At 40.0% G+C, this 17782-nt stretch overlaps 2 protein-coding genes across 12 annotated transcripts in view; one reads left to right on the forward strand and one right to left on the reverse strand.

The window, feature by feature from the left end:
* Positions 1-505: 505 nt before the first annotated feature.
* LOC115572462 (heterogeneous nuclear ribonucleoprotein C-like) lies at positions 506-8674 on the reverse strand. 11 transcript variants are annotated; one of them, XM_030402557.1, is made up of 9 exons: positions 7763-8674; positions 6367-6475; positions 3999-4267; positions 2857-2929; positions 2629-2676; positions 2210-2379; positions 1597-1710; positions 1292-1458; positions 506-1138 (listed from the first exon to the last, which is right to left on the reverse strand). In XM_030402557.1, the coding sequence occupies exons 2-9, from the start codon at positions 6369-6371 to the stop codon at positions 1025-1027; spliced, it is 960 nt and encodes a 319-aa protein (XP_030258417.1). In that variant the 5' UTR covers positions 6372-6475; positions 7763-8674; the 3' UTR covers positions 506-1024. The 11 variants fall into 11 exon arrangements, with proteins under 11 accessions (XP_030258417.1, XP_030258407.1, XP_030258416.1 ...); XM_030402547.1 differs by having other exon boundaries at positions 506-1162; positions 2629-2679; XM_030402556.1 differs by having other exon boundaries at positions 506-1162; positions 2896-2929; positions 8411-8567.
* A 4932-nt stretch (positions 8675-13606) lies between these two features.
* glis1a (GLIS family zinc finger 1a) overlaps positions 13607-17782 on the forward strand; it is a 46485-nt gene continuing 42309 nt past the window's right edge. Inside the window, exon 1 of the mRNA XM_030401582.1 lies at positions 13607-13719. The gene's annotated coding sequence lies outside the window, so the exon portion shown is untranslated. The remainder of the gene's footprint in view (positions 13720-17782) is intronic.

Genomic DNA, 17782 nt, shown 5'->3' on the forward strand with positions numbered 1-17782 from the left:
GCTGTACAGCAAAACGGAGTTGCAGCATTCTTTTTAACTTAAGTAAACTGGTAGAAAAGACAAATAAATAGGCTCCACACAGATCATCTGGTGTAACCCGTTTCTCTGGAAGCTCAAAGATACCAAACTGATTGAAAAGACTTTAAACCAAACTTTTCACAGTAGCTGCTAAGCTAAAAGTGTTACCTGGAGCAGGTGCACGCAAACTTTAACGCGTGTCAAGGATGTAGATGTGATCTTCCCAAATCAGTTAGGGATTCCAGAGCTTTGGATTTTGCCTGATGAGCTGTATGGAGCCATTTTTATCGCTTTTTTCTTTTTAGGTTTTAAATCATCCCTGTCTACTCCGGTTGTTTAGGAGAATGCTACAACACTGTTGTGCTGTGAAGCTCCACAAATGTTTCGTTGTCACAAAATCCAAATTTGTCCAGAAAGTTGTTCACCCCCCAAAAACCACTGATCTCTTTTTTTGGAATGAACAGAACAAAGCAAAACATGAGAGCGCTTTCCGTTTTAATATTTTATTGCAATTTAATCCTTTACAGTTAAACTGAAACTGAATAGTATAAAAAACTGACATCAACATACAGACACACAAGGTCAAACAAACTCACCGTTGAGGGAAACAAATACATTGAACCTAAAAACGGCCTTTTGTAGCTGAATTTCCGTCCTCGCGTTAAGACATGTCCTTCGAGCTGTCGTCTCTGAGAACATGAACAGTCCACGTTTCTGCCATCTCCTGAAGACCAGTGAGGACTCAGTGAAAACACAAACCGAAACCTACAGCTAATTATTCCCGTTACAGTGATACTGGACAACTGGTAAACAAAATAAACAAAAAAAAAAAAGAAAAGAAAAAAAAAGAGACGGCTTTTGGGACAATGGAACAACAGAGTGTGTGCACCATGCTCGTGTGTGTGCGCACATTTGCTTTTTGTATCTACAATATGAGTGTTAAAACAGGAGTCCGAGTTCCTACTGGAAGCTGTGTGTACGCGGCATGCGTCGGTGTGGTCCGTGTCTATGAGTCCTCATCGCCATTGACACTGTCGCCATCGTCGTCGCCTTCAACGTGCTCGCCTTCCTCCTCCTCCTCCTCTTCTTCCTCTTCATCCTCCCTCTCTTGACTCTTCACCTGCCGTTTGAAAAAGTGTGAGGTCTGTATGAGCGACGGAAGGTTAAGGGATGAAAGTGGATCAAGTTAAGACCATGTAGTAGCAACAGTGGATCATGTTAGCAAAAACAGTGTGTGCACTTCCACTTTGTGTGGTAAACCTTTCAGTCTCACCTCTTCGTCCTCCAGCAGGTCTCCTTCCTCCTCTTCATCATCGTCGTCTTCATCCGAGTCATTCATCTCCTGGCTCTCCCTGTCTCTCTTCAGTCCCTCGTCCTTCTTGTTGCTCGGGTGCGGAGGTGAGGTCACTTCGCCTGGCTCAGTTTTTGTACTCTTAGCTTCTGCCAAACAGGAGGGCGTGTTTAGAAATCATTGTCCGTCATATTAAATGTGGTTATAACACACTGACTTTCTGTCTGAGAGTTAAAAAAAAAAAAAAAAAAAAACTCCATTAAAAAAAACATTGTGTTCCCTCCTACCTGACTTCTTGCTGTGGTCCTTCTCCATGCGCTCCAGGCTGTCCAGCAGGTCATCCACTTTGCTTTTGATTTGGGTCAACTCCCTCTTGATGGTCTGCAGTTCATCCACCTTCACTGCAGAGTAAAGGAAGAGAGAACCAGAGTTAAAAAGACGTAGATGCGCAACTTGAATGAGGTGTAATAGAGACAAATCTTGAAAATAAATCTTCACCATTCACAGCCAAGCAATCAGGGTTCACTGAGCTCAGCTGAGATAGTAACTGTGACTATGACCAATCATTCATGTTTATTTTTGACTTATCTATTGACATTTTTCACAAATAATCTTTAAAATATCAGAATCATTACAATATAAAAGGTACAATATTACAATTCTTACATTCAAGAACTGCAACAAGTTAAGGCTTGTCTTGTTTGATCAGTGAGTACGATTCGTCAAAACAACTCACATCTTCTGATAAATAGTACAATGTTGCTTGTACTCTGTCATAACCTTCCTTACCAGTAAAAACAAATAACCGACCCTTTTTAGTGTTTCGCTGTTACCCTCCCCAACTTCCCAATAGGGATTGATAAAGCTTTGGGTAATCTTGTAAGCAGCTGAGAGACTCACTTGTTCTGGACGAGGAAGTCCTCTGACTGCTCTTGGAAGAAGAGGAGAAGCTGCTCTTGGTTCGCCGGCTGCTTCCTCCACTCAAGCTGACCCGGGGGCGCTTGGACGGGATCACGGCCCGTGACAAGGGGGGAGGGGGAGCGGGGACACGGGACGGGTACGAGTACATTCTGGGATCAAACAAAGAACGACAAAACATTGAAATGGACAGAGTGTGGACTGGACCTAATTACTACATGTGTCTTTGTAGCTCTGTTGGATATAGACAGTTTATTGAATGAGGTAAACACTGTGGGAAACCAGTGAGACCTACTCTTACACACTGAAAAATAAATAAAATTAAGGATTACTCTGCTTAACAGGACTTCCAGCCGACTTTTTCTTTCAAACTGAGAGGAAAATGAAACCATTTAACCCACCTGTCATAATAATCTCTCTGAAAGTCATAGTCGAGGTCAAATGAGGAACTGCTGTTTAGGAAGAAGAACAAGAAAATTCCACATGAGGTAACAAGAAGATGGAAACATTTTCTGGTTTTAGACATGTAGAGACTTCCCTTTGTTGTTGTGCTGACTTGTGATATTTAAGTATATGTGTATATGTGTATATCAGCCCTAACTGTTCCTAAAGGTATGTTTATGAATGACCTGTACATGTCTCCAGCGGAGCGTTTGGTGGTTTTTGACCTGTGAGGTTTGGGTTCTCCAGCCAGGTTGATGTCTGAGAAAGAAAAGGAAAAAACAGATTACAGATCAACAAAAGCACTTCAGATGTTTTTCCTTGAACAGTTCTGAACAGTTTGAGGGTACAAATATTCAAAGAAAGTTTGTGTTATTTGTGCCAAATCTCTCACGACAAAAAAAATGTTTTGCTTCTTGTCATTTCTTCTGGATGTTTGAGTTCAACTGTGCAGAAAGTTTAATGTGCGGAGTCTGATAACAGCTTACAAAAGGTGTGATGTTGAAACTTAAAACCTCTGCTGCACAAACAGTGAGAATTAACTTTTCAGTGACGCCAGAAGACATCTATGAATCAATATTTACATGTTCATAGATTCTAGATTCTTTTTCTTCAATGATGACAGTAGATTTCATTTAAAGAATCTGCTAGATTATTGAACTTTTTGTGAAAATCCAATTTTCTTTGTCATTTTTAAATCACCTCTAACCTTGCAGGATGTTTCAACAAAAAATTGCATTTTTTTAGTAAAGGCGCACCAGAATTGCACATGTCAGACAATTATTTTTTAAAAATATTTTGTCCAGCTCAAGTATCACAGTCTCCTCCTACAATGGTTCCAAACTAGGTCAGATGGTAAATCTTTTTAAAATAGTAATTATTATTTTAATCCATTTCTTCAAGTAGGTTTACCTTCTGACATCCTCAAATATCTTTTGTCCACAACCCAAACATACTCAATTTACTGTGAAACAGTGGTAAAAAAAAACAGAAAATATTAAAATTTAAGAAGCTGGAGTCAGAGTTTTGACTGCTTAAAAAAAATTACGGAAATTCATTAATTATCATATTAGTTGGTGATTTATTTAGTCGCAGTTACTCTTCTACTCTACTAGCAACTACAACACACCCAACCTATGACATAAAATGATTTGCTTAGTTTTAAGGAGTCACAAGCTGAAAAGGGTTCGAGAACCACTTGCTTACAGAACAGTTTTACTAAAGATGCATATATTCAGAAATTCATGGGAGTGTCTGATGAAAAGATCTCATTGAGAGGACTAATCAAAAACTGGCTTTGATAAGAAAAAAAGTTCAACTGATTTCTTACCAAGGACCTGTCCAACAATCATCCTCCCGTCCTCCCCGCCGACAGCAGCCCGGGCATTCCTCTCATTGGCGTATTGGACGAAAGCGTAGCCCTTGTGGACGGAGCAGCCAACGATCTTGCCATATTTGGAGAAGATGGCCTCGACATCTCCCTTGGTGACCAGCAGGGTGTTGAGGTTGCCGATGAAAACCCGGGAGTTGAGGGAGCGTGGGTCGGTCTTGTTAGTGACGTTGCTGCTGGCCATTAGGCTGGAGGTGGTGGGTGAATGACTAGCAGGAAGACACACACAGACACACAAGTCCCAGATTTAGTTAAAGAATTAGTACTGATCTGCTCCTGTTTCTGGGTCAAATACTGGAGAGTCCCCCAGATGTGGTAGACAAAAGCGGAGACGATCAGCAGGCCTTCCTGGGAACATAAGACGTTTAAATCAAAGCGCCTGACAAGAGAAACTGCTGCTGTGATACCATTTACCCTCTTTGTATCAACAGGAGACATGTGTGCGGTGTGACCTAATTTGATGCTTTGAAATTTCCACGAGACCCAATTTGCATAAAATCTACAAGCTGCATGTTACCAGTCTCTTCTTATCAAAACAACCACATCCTCCCTCACAGTCTAAAAATACTCATGAGGGATGGAAAAAAAATTATTTCTCATTTGGCACTACATGCTTGCACAAACCAAACAAATGAAGCATAATAACGATGATATTTTAGGCCTGTAACAGACTCAAACACAGCTCGACCAGAAACTACATGTGAGACCACAGTGCTAGCACTAAAAAGACCCAAACACAAAATTAGTCTTCACGAAAAGAGGGGCGCATTTGTGCATTTACTGAGACCTGAGAGGTATTGGTAGCATTCAAATAGTTAAATCAGAGTTGCTGACCTCATGTATATGATGCATTTGTTTTTGGTATACTAGTTTATGAAGGGGGACGCTACATTGCAGTTTTCTTACACAGTATTATATTGCTGCATGTAAAACACAGTGAGATGTGTGTTCAGCCTTATCTAAATGGATTCCAATGTGCTTCTGGACTTTATATTTAAAAGAACTTTGGTTAAAAAGCTGTATATGGGCAACATATAACTGTAGTTATAGAATATGAAACCACAGAGGAGCCACTGTTTTAATAACGGCCTGCTGAAGTGATGACATCCCTGTTTAATCGTGAATATTACTTAAATCGCCACCACCAGTATTTTCAAGATGATCTTTACGTGCCTGAGGATGAAGAAACAAAAAAGGCATATTTATGCATTTCTGTGCTATATATCACCTTCGAGACAAACCAATGCATTTTCAACACACTAACATGTGCCGTTTCCCCCCAAAATCTCAAGACAGTAGCTTGTTTAAAGCTTATAACTGACATAAACAGGGATGCATAAAAGAGGTTTAAAATGTCAGCCTCAGCTAAAGCTAGTATTTCTTTTCTTACTTTCAAAAGGATTAAAGGGCCATTATGGTGCAATGTTATGCAATGAAAACCAGCTGCAACATAACTGGAAAGGACATATGGCACAGTTATGTCATTCTGTACTGTGTTACCTGGTTACTGTATTGACTGGTTCAAAAGTAGCACCTGTTAGAAAAGAGCCAACAGAGACATTTTGTGGGGAGAAAACAACTGAGCATTTAAATAAAAATGCTCATGTGATTTTATACATCCATAGTGTTGAGAAATAATGCATTATAATGGTGTATCATCAAAATCTATAATTGTTGGATCTTTGTGAGGAGATTGTGCCACATGGTTCAGCTAAACGTAACCACCCTTCACTTACACCCGGGTGACGGAAACAGGACATGTAGCCACCGGAAGCTTTAAACTTTATATTGAAAAGGGACTCATAAAAATGTTATTTTCAATGTCATGTGCCATTAAATGTAATCTAGTGAGCCAAAGGTTTAGGTGTGGGATAAAGGAAATGTCACAATACTCTAATGTTGACTGACTCAATCAGGGCTGGATGATTTTGTTTCTGGGGATCAGTCAGGTTAAAATGATGGTGAAGCAGATTGAAACAAAGACTGTTCATTTCAAAAGGAGCAGTTAAACAGGTTTATGAAAACTTTAGCTGTAATTCACCATTAAAACCCACCGTATTATTGTCTAGTTTAAATCATTCTGTAAATGGTATTTTCCCATAGAACAGGGGCTTGTTCCCAAGTGTGTGACTTCTCTCAATATCCATAAAACAGGATTTAATAATCTTACAGACACAAGGGGCGATGTGAGCACCTAGTGAAGCCCAGAGCTGTGTGTAAATTGGGACATGGGAAATTTGAGCTCCGATATAGCAAACATGAAAACAGCAGTGGCATCAACAGTAACCCCATCACATTCATCACTCACTCCATAGCGTCTGTGTGCAGGGCTGTCGTCTGTCTGATGTTTGACACTGTGGGCTGGGATCAGTTTGGGCTGGTGTCTCGACCTTCACCTTCGCCCCTCACGATTTATACTGAGGTGACAGAAAACACACCTCAGTCAAGCTGAGCAGGGTTATGTTGCACCAAGTCTTACCTGGTTGGAGTGTGTGCAGGAGTCAGTGACGAGGAATGTGCAACCAACTAATTACAACTAAACTACGTTGGGACTGCAATCTGACCCCAAGGCATTTTTAAGCGCTACGTCTAACAGAAGCTACGAGAAGTGAGTAGAATAAAGCAAACACCCAACGGCCACAAGCCTGGGACTGAACACAAAAGTGACAAAAACCATTACATTCATATAATTTATGGACTGAAAAGGTGCCCCCCCTCCCCCCCAACTACTTCACATAGGCTTCTGTTTGAGTGAAACCTGGTTGAGGGAGTTAAGAAAGGAGTCTGTGCCATTAAAACAGTGACGCCCTTTAGGAGAGCAGATCAACTTGAGCACATGCCTGAGTGCAAAAATGTGTAACGTCCTTTTTTTTTTTTTTAACCCATGAGCTGACAAGTCATGGGAACGTAGCAAAGGGTATTTCATGTTGTAACAAACAACTGTTGTGGCTAGACAGGTATGACTAGCCAAGCAAGGTTATTGAAGTCAATGGAGTTTCACCAATCCAGTAATAAAACTCTAAACATGGGTTGTCCCATTTCTTTAATACTCCTTACACATAGAGAAATGTCTGCTTGGAGTGACATACCTAACAGCTTAGGAAATAACTATATAAATTAAGCAAAACCAGATGTAGGATGTAAAACAAAATTAAAACTAAAGTTGAGTTTCACTTCTTCGAAATGGTGGAAAGTAGCTGATATGTAAATGGGATTATATGTGGGGAAATCACGTATCATTTGTCACTTATAACTAGGATAAATGCTAGTGTCCAGGACTGTCACATGATCTTACAGATCCACTCTTTTAGTATACAAGCAACTCTCCAGTGATGTGTATTGGCCTTTGTCTCTACTGAAAAGACTACATGGGGCTTATGATTGAACGTGCAGCCCAGGAATGAACATGAAATCGTGAGTTGATTTTAAATACACATAAACAGCCATAATACTCGTTCAGATTGATCAACGTTTAATTATCATAAATGTGTATTTGTAAAACGTTATGCAGCAACACTGGCAGTCCAAAGCTTGCAAAATCCGAAAAATCACTCTTCATCGGGGGAAGAAAAAAAAAAGGGGGGGAGAAAAAGAAAAAAAAAAAAAGAGGAAAAAATCTACTCCACCAAAAAAATAAGAAAAAAAGGGAAAAAAGGCAAACAGACTGAGCAATATGAGCCAGAAGTCGGGGTATCAAAAATTACCTAAACCATCCACAACACACCCGCCTGGAACATCGACAGCGCCACCGTCAGGCTTCAGTGTGAAACACCGGCCCTGCGACAGCCTCGGCGGCTCAAAGCCGGCCAGCATGGCTAACGTTAGCCAACCACCAATTAAAAAGCACAAAAATACACTGCAAATCAGACCAGTTCCACTGCTTGCAAAAACCAAAACCTGCAAAATTCTGACGGATCTGTCGTCGATAATCTGTAACCAATAATGGATCAGGGCGAAGCAGCGACTACAAAACCAAAAGAGCCTCTGACGCTGTTAGCTAAGGCTAACTTAGCTGGTGGGCTGACTGAGAAGCGTGCCAAAAACATTATTAGTCCCGTCAAGGAAAAGTCTTCACAGTAAAGGCTACAAAAACAAAGCTACACCAACTTGCAAAAAAGGGGGATGAAGCAGTAGCTAAGATGCATCCACAGCGTCGTGTTTCTAAAAACCACAACCAGCGTTCGTGTTTTTGTGGGGGATGAGCGTCTCCAAGCTAGCTAAGCTAGCTACTTCGCTAGCCAGCACATTACGTTCTGTCCACTCGCAAAATAGAAAAAGCATCGTGGAAAAAAATCCAAAAACAAAAGAAAAAGGAAGGAAAAATGAAAAATGTCTGGGAACAAAATACTCACCACGACCTTTACGAGTAAAATGTCTTGCTTTCGGTAAAATCTGTCAAATTGTAACTTAGGTCGTCCCTTTTGAGCACAAGCGATTCGCCCCCTTAAGCAGCGAGCTAGCTTTCTTCTAGCCACTGAGCTAACGTAACGAGATGGCGCAGTACCGGACAGAGGCGCTGGTTTTAAATCATAGAGCAGCCCGGGGGAGCGGGGTCGGGAGCTAAGGTATCACATCAAGAACGCTACCGACTCCGGTGTGACCTGTCGATTAAAGCATTCTCACTTGTTGTCTTTGAAAAGCAGTCCGTCCTCCCTCCTAACTAGAACCTTTTTTTGCTTAAATTTGTCTTTAATTTTACTGGAAAACGTGGCATGTAACTCTAAATCAAACGGCTATATAACCACAATTCATGTCACTCTGAAATCACAAACTTTTTCATTTAATGTTTTAGTGTTCATGGCAGGAAAAAACAATGAATGATTATCAGTATTGTCACCTGTATTTTTCTAACATATAAAGGCATAAAAAATGGTTCTACGTGGATTTTGATAACATGACGTAAACTTAAAAGAGATTCTTGCAAAAAACCCAAACATATTTATTCAATCTATTCATTTTTTAAAATTTATTTTGCATTTTTGTTTGTTATGGATGCACCTCCTCTCTTGCTGTTGTGAAAATGTACACATCACTGTCAAACTTCCAAAGATAAAATTACAAAAAGCTGTTATACCATGCAAGTGGCAACCAGTCTGATATGAGTCACATTTGCAGCTGTGATTAATTATAACCGGATTATTATGATTAGATAACAGTGCTGCAACAATGGCTCCATTTCTGTTCCATGTATATCCAAAAAAAAAAGAGTAGAAGATTTTTATCATCCGCATTATTTTTGTAAATCCTTTTGTATTTACGTAAACATACTTTTGGAAAAAGGGAGCACCAAGCAGCAGGTCACTGAAGTAATACCACAGCCAGCAAGGAGGTGGCACTGCTGTTAATAAAATGAATGAATGTTGACCATGAACAAGATATTTTAACAAATTCTTTATTCAGCAAAACAAGTGCTGAACTGTCCAGTGAGAGGTTTTATAATCTAATGACAATCCCCTACGCAAATTCTCCCGCGGACAGTAATTAAAATCAAAATAAAGGATTAGGATTCACTCAGATTATTAGGATGATAGGGACAATGTGTGATTTTGTTTAGACTACGACAAATTAAGTTAACTCACTTTTATTTATATAGCCCAAAATCACAATCACATTACCTCAGTGGACTTCACAATCTGAAGACTTAAATCCTCGATTCGAGTGAGGAATAACTAGCCATATTGAAAAAAAAAACAACCTTTCAACAGGGGAAAAACAAGATGGAGGAAACCTCAGAAAGAGCAACAGAGGAGGGATCCCCTCGCCAGGACGGACAGAAACGCAGTAGATGTCACATGCTCATGACAGTTCATGACAGTTTACAAACTTAATTGATAGAATGTCTGATAAAAGTAAATATACATAGAATATGTGAACAGCGTGGATCCAGGAACACGACTGAGCAAGTCGAGGCCTCCACTCCACTGTGGAGATCTGGAAGAGGACAGGCCACACAAGATAATCAGCACCCAATAAAACAAACAAACAGAAACAAAACATCAGAATATATAAAGCAGCAGTTCCTCCCCACCTCCTACGAAGGTTCAGTCTTTGCATTTAATTGTGAGATAGTAGAGTTTTACTACTACCCCAACAGATTTAAATAAAAAACAAACTAGTCCATTGAGACAACACTGGAGAGGAGCATCACTGTTGAACTGCTTTAAATGTCTAAAAAAAAGCTTGGATCCACTGTACAACATGTGTTGTGGTAGACCTACAGCAGATGAACTTAATGTCCTGTTTCTTCTTCCTCATCTGGAATCAAGGAGATCTTTAGATGGATGCAAAGATTCAAAAGAATAAAGTTTGGCAACTCTCTACAAGCCTCTACACGTTCACGATGCGCCTTAACTGTTGTTTTATTTATTTTTTTCTTGACTGGACCTCGGATCAGAACTTCTTCACTCTCTGGCCAGAGCTGTTAAGGTCAGACAGCTTACATCCTTTTCATTTTTGGCACATTGAATTAATGGACCTTACACAATCCTCTCCTTAGCTCTGACTAATTTCAGCCTGACCAGTCAGTGTTGCTGAATCCCCCAGCGTCCCAAGTTGCCATCTACTCTCACAGAAGCCTCTCTCGAGAACTTTGATTCTTTTATTTGGTTCAGTGGGAGACGAGGCCTCCATCTTACACACATTTTACAACAACATTGATGTAGCGGCCATTTGTTAAAAAAATGTTAATGAAACTTTAAACCAAATATTCAAAATGCAAATCAGAGAGCCACTGCTGCACTATGGGCTTGTATTGTATGCAGGCAAAGTAACCTCGATGTCCGTTCAAGGCTCCTTTAGTTTTCATGGTTCAATAAAAAAAAAAAAGGTAAAAAAACAAGTAAGCAAACAAACAACAAATGCATCCTGCATGCCTCTCCTGCTCTGGTAATACAAAAATCAAACCATAGGCTCACCCAGGTGCACCATGGCCCTACACCTATCCTTTAACCTGACCTATCTAACGTTGGCCGCCCACAGTGTTACCTGAATTTTCAAACAGAACGAAACATTAACAAGACAAAACTAAACATTCTAAACCCGGAAATAATTAAACTAATCAAATAACTAGAAAAATAAAATGCTACCAAGCTCTAATCCAAATAAAACAAACATCTAGAATAATCAAACAAAAAATAAAAGTTTTCACTCCCAAAAAAGGAACTATAATCTTATCTGCCTACACAGGTGAGAAAACAGGCTGAGGACGTCAGTGTACAGGTGTTGTACAGCAGGCCTTTTTTTCATAGTGCACATTTTGACTTGTTACATAGATAAAAGCACAGCTGTAACACCATGAGACACAATACTAACCAGGTATTATGCATACAGTAATGCAGTCATTATCTATGTTATTGATTACATTCTTTTGCCATATTGTCATATTACGAACCCTCAGATTTACTGTAAATATCGTGAAAATGCTTATTGGACACAAACAGGATTCATATGAAAAAAAAAAACACTGGATGGAGCTCATGTAAAATGTGGAACTCATTTTGCTCTACAAGCTGGTCTCATTTGCACCGTGTCATTTCCAGTAACACATTTGGAGTTAATTTGATCGAATGAGATGGGACGCAAAAACCTTGAATCAGCCCTCTGTTAAATACTGTAAGACATTTCAACATGAGAAACACAAGTGTGAATAATGAAAATGAAGGATGGCAGTTTCAGGGTCCTGGTGTTGAGCGCGTCCCTGTCACACGGACACTTGAATAAAAAAGAGCCATTTTCTAATGTTATGAGTCACGCCGGTTCTGTTCCTGCTATGACAAGTCAGAATGTGCGCTGTGAAAAAGATCTATTAATAATTCTCTATGGCTTTGTTGCACCTGAAGAAGAGAGACAGAAACAGAGAGGATGGCAAGCGAAAGAGACCAAAACCAGCTGTTTTCTGTATCTAGTTAGCAGATGAAACCCCTACAATGTTCCAATTTTTCATGGAGAATATGTTCTTTTGTGAATTGTTTTCACCCATCTGGTTTTGCTTTGAGCAGCCGTCCCAGAGGACTTGTTTACAGCTCTGTGCATCATCTCGGGAATCAGAAATACAACTCTGGCTTGAAGTCTCACCGTGTAATCAGATACACTGATAAAAGGTTTTTTCTGCTCGTTCGCCTCCTTTGTGTATTCATGCCAGTCTTAACGGTGCGAAGACACGTCCAGAGGTTTGACAGCCTGTCATAAAGTACGTCCAAGTTTGGATGTGATTGGTGTAAATGTGGGAGGAGCAGGGAGTTCACCCTGAGTGAGAGGGCGGTAATATTTAGCATTAATTTCCCCCCAAGCACACATATATTTATTAATATATGTGGTGTTATGGTAGTTATAAAAGAGAAATAGGACACTGGAAAGACAGAAAAAAGAGATAAATGTTGATACAGCGTACAGGGCTACAACTGGAAAAGGAAAAACTCAGTCTAGTGAAAACCATATCTCTCTCTCTTTCTCTCTCTCTTTCTCTCTATCACACTCCTCTTAAGCTTACAATCATATGATGATTTTATAGATACATAATAATAATAATAATATATTTAATTTGTAAAGCACTTTACATTTAGATAAATCTCAAAGTGCTACAGGAAAAGCACCAATACAAGAAAAACATTAGTAGAAGAAACAAAAAAAAAAAAAAAAAGAAAAACAAAACACCTGAAAGTCAATAGCAACTTAGTGATCATAGGCTCTACTAAAAAGGAAAGTTTTAAGTCCTTTTTTAAAGCATTCAACAGTCTGTGGTGCCCTCAGGTATTCAGGGAGGCTGTTCCATAGACGAGGGGCAGCAGAACAGAATGCTCGGTCCCCTAAGGTGCATTGCTGTTAGTTAAACGCAATACGCATTTAATGTGACTCTCACTTTAACCAAAGTCACCGTATCTTTACTTTTACTTAGGTATGACTTTTGGGTGCTTTTCACAACACTGGTATTAATACAAAAAAATAGTGATTAGGTCACCATGATGGAGTCCTTAAAGCAGATTTGAGTGAAACTTTGAGGAACTTTACTTGTTGTACATTTTGGAGGAAAATATGAAACTTTTCTGTCCACTAAATGTATTTGTTAATTGTAGTTACTTGTTACTTTGAGGATTACATGCTGCATCACAGCCAAGATTGCCACTTAAACACATTTATTGCCAGAAAACTACTTTTGATACTTTAAAAACATTTGATATCAGACACTTTAAGACCTATACTCATATACTCAAATAGGTTACTATGTGTGTGGGTGTGTTACTTTTATCCAAAGTAATATTTAACACAGCATCTTTACTTTTACTCATATATGACTTTTGGGTGCTTTTCACAACATTGGTGATAATACCAAAGACTAGTGATGAGGTCACCATGATGGAGTCCTTAAGGCAGATATGAAAACATAACATCTCTGAGTATTTGTAGTCCAGTAATGTAAACTTATAAAAGCACTTCTGATAACTCACACTTTACATTACGTGACTGTGATCAGCTGCACGCACCTCAGTGGATGAAGACAACATGAAAAAAAAGTTCGCCTTAGCGTGCGTACATGTGCGCGCGCAGCAGAGCATAGGCAGACTGAGCGCTCGGCAGTGACAGCGGGGCAGCAGCGCAGTCCGCGTGCAGCCAGCGCGAGACGAAGACCCACCAGCGAGCTGCGAGGATGAGAGGACCCAAAGCGGTAAGAGGAGCGCTCACTGCGCTTTAAATGTGCTTCAGTGTTCAAAACGTGTCAACTTGCAGAACCTGTGCTGTCACGGCAACTTAAGAAGGCGTTAGCGCGTGTTATGTTGTGTTCTAAGGGTTTTTTTTAGTCTCAAATGCCGCCAAAATATCGTCTTTTTCCTTTTGATAATGAGCGTATACGCAAAAATTATTGAGGTAGAATACATAGATGTAAATGTTAACAGTTGTCTGTGCGCATTTAAAGTGACAGCTGAGACACCAACCATTTTGTACTAGATGCAGGATGTGCAGGAATTCTTTACAAGCCACTAACTTGTCAAGAAATGTTGATTAATGAAGAAAAATCTCCTGAGATAGACGGAAAAAAGTTGGACAAAACTCCACGTTGTTATAATCAGGTCTAATTTTACCTCCTGGATTGCACAAGAACTTGTTTTGATTGTGCAACTCAAAGGAATTGAGGAAGGCAATTAATAGATATGCTGCTCTATACTGTAGTAAAGTCCTGTCCCATATGATATCCCCCCTCACCCCCACCCCACCTATTACTTATGGGACTCTTCCTTTCCACTCCTTTGCAGTCCACTGATTTATGTAATGTAGCTGGAATGAAAAGTGCTGCGCAGGGGGTGGAAATCTGGCTTTCTGAAAGTCAAACAGACGAGAAGGCTTGTTTTAATCATTAGTCTCAGGGTATCACTGGCATGGAGTTTAGCTGGGGGATCATGGTCTGTACCTCTCAGGCCTCTGCCGGCGTCCCCACAGCACAGAGGTGTGTGCAGGGAGTTGATTTTTACCATTTAATCTCATATATGTGGCCATAAAAGAGGTAATAAACAACATTTGTACTCTTCTGTAAAGTATTACTGTAATGGGCCTTTGGGAGGGTGACCAGGTTGTTGATCAATACCAGTGAGTCAGCGATTATTTCACCAGATGCTCAGATTGTTTGTTCAAGTGCTCCGATGGAGAGTGGTGCTCCGTGCAGCAAGCCAAGATTTGTTTCGCCCTAAACTATTTGTTTGCCCTGGCACTGTATGTTTGCCTCAATTTCACACCAGGGGGAGAAAATAACAAAAGCATTTCAGTTTTAAGGGGATTGTTTTCCTCTGCTGACTTTGCAAAAGTTAGCGATTTCAAAACATTTCACAAGTGGAAGTAGTGATTGAATGAATTAAGTCAATTTGCCACTGCACGTATGGGGTAAAACTGAATAAAAGACAAAGGGTAAGAGGCCACATTGACAGGGAAAACACCGCTTTATACCAGACACAAAATGTATTGAGTTTGACACTTCAGTCTTGACCTTGACCAAGTGAGTAACATGTCATAACTAAACTTGGGTTAAAACTGTTGCATGTAATTTGATAAAGGTTCCTGGCTGAAGGTGGAAGTTGTAGTTTAGAAAATGATCTTCACTCTAGGTCCATTCACAAACTTTTACTGAAGCTTTCAACAACCAAATCTTTATCAGCATAAAAAATAGTGCTGTTTTCCTCTCCTCTTAGTGTCTGTACTTGATCTAATAATGAAGTGTACAATGTTTGCATACAAAATAAAGTGGAGTGGAAGTATAAAGCAACACTGATACAGTGATGAAAACGAAGGGAACTTATTTGAAAAGTAGTATTCAAGAATATTGTTGGAACATGTTATAGCACATGTGATGGTAATAACCAGTGATGGAATGTAATTAAGTAGCCTACATTTACTCAATATAGATATTGGCATCCGAAGCGTTCTGGTTTCCTATGTAGTAAATTCTTAGTCTAAGTACTATTGACCAATCATGTCTGAGCAGGGTTTGGTTAAATGCAGGTAAACAGTCCATGGAAAGAGCAAATGAGGGGGAACGCATCGGTCGAAGTGCAACACATTCTCTCGATCCCAACATGTCAAATATGGCAGCATGATCAGTGACTAAAACTCCACACTATGACGCTCTACCTACTCCTCTAGAGTCAGTTTGACACCGGGAGGGCTCCAGGGCCATGTTAGCAATAATACGTAATATGCGATGTCCGGTTACACTCAGAATAAAGCTTGATGGCAAATATTTCATAGATAATGACATCTTATGGTTTTGGACTGTAAATAACATCGTAAAATAGGCACAGTTTAGTTAGGGTTTTGGCACATGTTCAGGAAAAGATCATACTTTGGGTTAAAATAGGCCATCACCTCCGAAAATTATGTCACGTAATTTATGTAAGTTAACTCACCTGCGTAACGTAACTGAAAATGTTCAGTGGCAAAGTCTTGTTTATTATAATTCCAACTCCCAGCTTGGTCTTTTCGTGCTCTTCATATAACTGCATGAGAGGGACACTGCAGAAGTGACACTAGAGGGGTAACTACAGTGTCACACTTAGAAGCGTCGGACCACAGACCAGGCTGCTTCACTGGACTCAGACACTTGGGCAACACTTGGAGATACCATGGCCTGTTAGTCACACACTTCACATGTATTTTACATAATTTACGTGTATCAGATATTCTTTCAATGAAATTTGTAAACTGTGATTTTGTTGTTGTGTTCTGTGCATCTAATGCAGTCTGTCCGTCCTGGAAGAGGAATCCCTCCTCTGTGGCTCTTATTGAGGTTTCTTCCATCATGTTTTACCCCTGTTGAAAGTTTTTCCTCACTCGTATCGAGGGTTGAAGGACAGAATGTGTTGTTCATTGTACAGATTGTAAAGCCCACTGAGGCAATTTGATTAAGATTAGGCTGTATGAATAAAATAGATTGCATTTCATTTGACGCAGTGGGTGTGAGAACTGGCTGCAAAATGCCATCGTGAAACACATCTGCTATCGTCTGATGAGGTCACTTTCTAGTTTTTTTAAAATAGATTTGTATCATTATGCAAATAAATTAAGAGTTCAAATCCAACTCCATTCCCACGTCTTAAAAGTGCAATATGTAAGAATTGGCTACATGTCGAATTCATGCCCAAAACACACAGGGGGGCAGCATATCACCAGTCTAGGTGTTGATGAAGGTTCCCAGTCATCCAGGTCATAGTAATTCTCAGTGCTATCGTAGGCACCAATCATCCACAAGGCTTCTTCACTTCTACCTAACTGGAGGAGAGTTGGCAGGCTTTTAAACTCTGTGTGGGAGTGTCCTCACGGAGTCATTAAGGACCCGTGTGAGCTTCTAGTTTCAGAGTCATTAGGGCCTCTTGTGGGTCGTTGACCCAACCAGCCTTCATGTGGGTTGCTAGGGTTAGGTGAGCCCAGGTGTGAATGGATGTTAAGCTGTTTGAGGAGAGAATTAAGTGCTGCATTGTGGGTAGATTTTAGGTAGTGTTAAAGTAAAAGGAGGTGGAGGCGGTCAGAGGTGGCCTACAACACTACCTATCACCCACTTACAATGTAGTATCTAGTTCCCTCCCCAGACAGCTTAACAGAGAGAGGTGAAACATCTTCAAGAAGCTGAAACAAGTCCAGTTGCCTACGATAGCACCTAGAATCACCAGAGTACCCATAGCTAGTTAGCTCAGTTAGTCATGCAGCTAGTTGTTTGGCCTGGGAGCACGGGGACCAGGGAGTGTTTACACTGCATACTAACTCCAGAAGTTATCTCTGTAACACTGTCAGTTTAGTTTATTTAGTTATTGAATTTTTCAACTACAATTCTTAGCAGATAGCTCCTTTAGATTATTAATCGGACTGTAAACAATGGCCAGTGTACAGAAAAAGCAGACTTACATGAGATATCCATTATCTGTAAGGCTATCTGAATATCTGCTGGAGGTCAAATCATTGTCCAAGGATGGCAAATGGGTTTGTGGTTTTACAAATGTTACAATATATTAGCCTGGATGTGCAGATCGGTGTATTTTTAAATTGAGGACAGAGCTAAGCAAGCTACTTTAACCCTGTTTTCAGTATTTATGTGAAGCTATGCTAATCTAGTAACCTCATAGCTCTGTACTTAGTTGTGTTAATCTTTTCATCTAACTCAAAAAAATATTCTGTGAAACCATTCCTTACCCAGAAAAACCCAAAACTGAAAAACACAAATGGCAGTAAATGATAAACACCATATTGTA

Source organism: Sparus aurata, chromosome 21 (assembly GCF_900880675.1).
Source record: "Sparus aurata chromosome 21, fSpaAur1.1, whole genome shotgun sequence".
In the NCBI taxonomy this organism is placed as follows: domain Eukaryota; kingdom Metazoa; phylum Chordata; class Actinopteri; order Spariformes; family Sparidae; genus Sparus; species Sparus aurata.